Here is a 3,589-nt window from a genome sequence, read left to right on the forward strand (position 1 = left end):
ATCAAACCTTTCCCAGTATTCATCTATATGTAACCGAAAAATGCGTTTATCATAATATACCTTAACGAAAATGCTAGAAGTAATGTTTTATTTGAGTCATCTTAAAACATATAAATTGTTAACTAATTGTGCAACATAAAAGCCTTATCACTGAAATAGAATACAAACTATTATTTATTTAAATAAAATGAAAAACCTTTCTTCTCCTAAAAAGAAATTGATATAATATCCCCACTAAAGGCGGGCATGTATTACAAATTTACCAAGTTCTCAACTTCAACTGATTAGCAAAATTAGGTATGGAGTTACTCCAATTAGAGCAACAACTTTTGCTACAATTCTAATCGATACATAAAGATTGAACGTTGATGGTCTTCTTTTTTAGATCTTCTAAATAAGCTTGACAATTTAACTTTGAATCATCCGGTTATTACCATAGAAGTGAAAAGTATTCGAACATGTTTCATATTCGTATTCAGTCAACAATCCAAACAGAGATTACGTAATAACTATTCATACTGTACCACCACACTTAAACAAGTAGAGGCTACACAAGATAAGTCTTATTTATTAATCGAATCAAAAACAAGCTAAACTTAATTTATTAAACTAACATAAGTTTAAAATCTTCAAAATAAAGTTCTCTAACAAGATTAAAAATAATATGGAATAGAACATATCCTTGACTTTATTTTGAAGTAGATAAACAAGCTAAAATTTGGGACGCACTCATCACACCCGAGCTGTACCACTGATTACCTGTGAAAAGAAATAAACACGAGTGAGTCAAATGTCCGGTACAAAAATATCATTAAAATATAAAATAAATGAGTATCTTTGATATAAATAATTAGGTATGAAGAGGAGTAATATGACAGTACTATTTGAAGTCAAAGAAATAAACTAATCAGACAAATCAAACAAATCGTTGAGAATAAGTAAGGTGGGTACTAATAAGTGCATCGTATAAAACCTTTGCTCCCTCGTAAACACTACTGAGCAAAGAATAGAATAGTGTAAACAGTGTCTTCTCCAGTTATCCACAAGAAAGATAAAATCAAAATTTTAAATATTCTCACAAACAAACAAAGATCACGATCTTAATCATGCCTCATACCCCGAGACGTGCTCGTATACTCATAAAACTGATAAAATTTAGTATCGAGAACACCAAAGACTATAAAAATACCATGAGTAATTTACCCACACAGATAAGTTTAAGAGCTCATAACAAATGGATACAAAATGTTGTCAACAGTTCTGAAAATAAAATATGTATGTGACAAATCAAGTATACTCATAGGAAACATGGATCAAAAGTGGTTAAGCAACAACAAGCATCAAATGTGGCTAAGCAAGATTAATAAGTGTACATATATCAACTTAACAAAATATGATAAGAAATAAGTACGGAGGACAAAATATGATATGGCCACAAGTATAGGGGAGGAAAATGTATTTTAAATGATGAGAGAATGGAAGATTCTTGTAACTCAGTATTTCTTCTTAAAATATTTTATAATGGTGCTATTTAACCTAACTCTGGTCTATAATATCAAAAGAAATATAACTTATAAATGTCAAATTCTAAAGTTACTAAAAATTAAGTTAACAAAAAATAATATTTTTTTCTCTATCACATCTTAGAGTGATTTAAATATATAACTGACAAATATGTGAATTATATATAATTGGTTTATAGATTATTAAAGAAATTCTATTAATTTACAAAAGTAACATATAAATCTTTAAGTACATAACTTCATAAAAAGTAGGTAAATATAAATTATACACTCATTTAACAAGAATTGCACACAATAAATCCTAACAATAATTTGATAAATGGGCTCCATCCAAGGATTTGAGGGTCTCACTGATGATCTTATGTAAAATAGATCAAAAGAATGAAAGATAGTACCTATATATCTACATGGCCTATTGTGATGGATTTAATGAGCTCAATTCCTCAAATTTTAACACATAGAAATGATACCTTTAATAGAGTCATATTGTTGGGTCCTAGTTGATGTTAGGTAATTTTAAATTAAAATATCAAAATGAAGTCATGAGACAAGAAAATTATAAGAGAAATTAATGCAAGATTTGATTGAGACTCAAAAATGAATCACATTAGTTTGAACTTATGTTTTGAAGGCTCTTTTTATTTAAAACCAACAAGAAAATGAAAAAATTAAGCATACTCAAAGTTTTGTTGCCTTGCAAAACTGCAATACCTGCATGCAGAATCAAGAACATAGACAAGTACAGGTAGATGAGATTAGGTAGTCTCCGGTGCTTTCCCGGATCCAGTTATGTTCAAGTCACTGTCACCCTCCATATCCATCTGGAGCCTGGTATCTGCATTTCCACTGTGATTCTGTTCAAGGCCAAAGTTCTGCACCACTTCCTTCGAATGCAATTTTTCGCCATCAGCAATGACATATTTTCCCCTGTTGGCTTCCTCAACTTGTACTCTATTAGCATTATATTCCACATCAATTGCAAAATAAGTGTGAACAGCTGACCCCGTCTCAAAAAGCTCGCACTTGAAGAAAATAACTTTGTCCGCTGATAAGACATAACTGTTACTTCCCTTCCAGACACCATAGCGAAAATTCCAGAGTGTCATCCACTCGTCATAGAAAGCTAGCTTATGGGAATCGCTTGGGAAGCAACTAGCATACATTTTCGGAATCACAATTCTGTAGAGCATACCTACGTCGCTAGCAGTAAGTACCTTTTCAAATATACAGGTACGTGTACAATCTTGTTGCCTCTGTGCCTGGAAAATATTGACAGACCTGCAAGAAAGGGTACCAGCAATGCAGACTTGTTTCTGAATATTTGGTTCTTGTGCAATGTTGTCTGTCTTTCGCAAGCTTTCATCGACACTATCATATGCCATCTCTGCTTCTTCCTCTGTCTTAAAAATCCCTATGCAAGTCCAGTTATGATTTACATAAACATGTGCTGCCCAGTTCTCATTCATTAGAGCAACGACTCCCTTAGAACTCCAACTACGAATAGTTTTATCATGCCTTGCACGCTTGGTACATGATTGATTATGACTCAAACTGTTCGAACCTGAAGCTTTGCCGAACATATGTGCTGTGACATTCATGAGATCCTTCATTTTTTACTGCAATCACAGGAAAGTTAGTAAATGAAACAAGTTAATACATTTCATTCCTAAAGTATCGAAACCTGCAGAAAACACATCCATACTTATCATTTAATATAAAATATAGAATGTAATGTATTTTTTAACATAAGAATAAAAAGAGATCTCATTTAAGTATTTATTAATTAGCTCAACTAAAAAACTACTTTTGGAACTACATTTTGTGCATTCTACGTTTGCCAACTCTCTCATCACAGTCAGGGGATAATCTAGTAAGGGTCTATGTGGGACATGTGTCACCCTTAAATAAAATTTTATATTTTTTATAATTAAATGTTTTTATTATTAATTTTTTTGAAAATATATGAAAATGCCCGTGGAAAATACAAAGTTATAACAGTGTATTCACAAAATATGATCGATATATCAGTGAAATTTAATTCCTGAATCTCTGACAGGGGGTTTTTA

The 3,589-nt window shown here is 31.6% G+C and overlaps 1 protein-coding gene across 1 annotated transcript; it reads right to left on the reverse strand.

The window, feature by feature from the left end:
- Window positions 1-2,278: 2,278 nt before the first annotated feature.
- On the reverse strand, window positions 2,279-3,133 carry LOC141661271 (AP2/ERF and B3 domain-containing transcription factor At1g51120-like). The gene has a single exon (XM_074468255.1). The coding sequence runs from the start codon at window positions 3,131-3,133 to the stop codon at window positions 2,279-2,281; it is 855 nt and encodes a 284-aa protein (XP_074324356.1).
- Between the last annotated feature and the right edge of the window lie 456 nt (window positions 3,134-3,589).

Source organism: Apium graveolens, chromosome 5 (genome assembly GCF_009905375.1).
Source record: "Apium graveolens cultivar Ventura chromosome 5, ASM990537v1, whole genome shotgun sequence".
NCBI lineage: Eukaryota > Viridiplantae > Streptophyta > Magnoliopsida > Apiales > Apiaceae > Apium > Apium graveolens.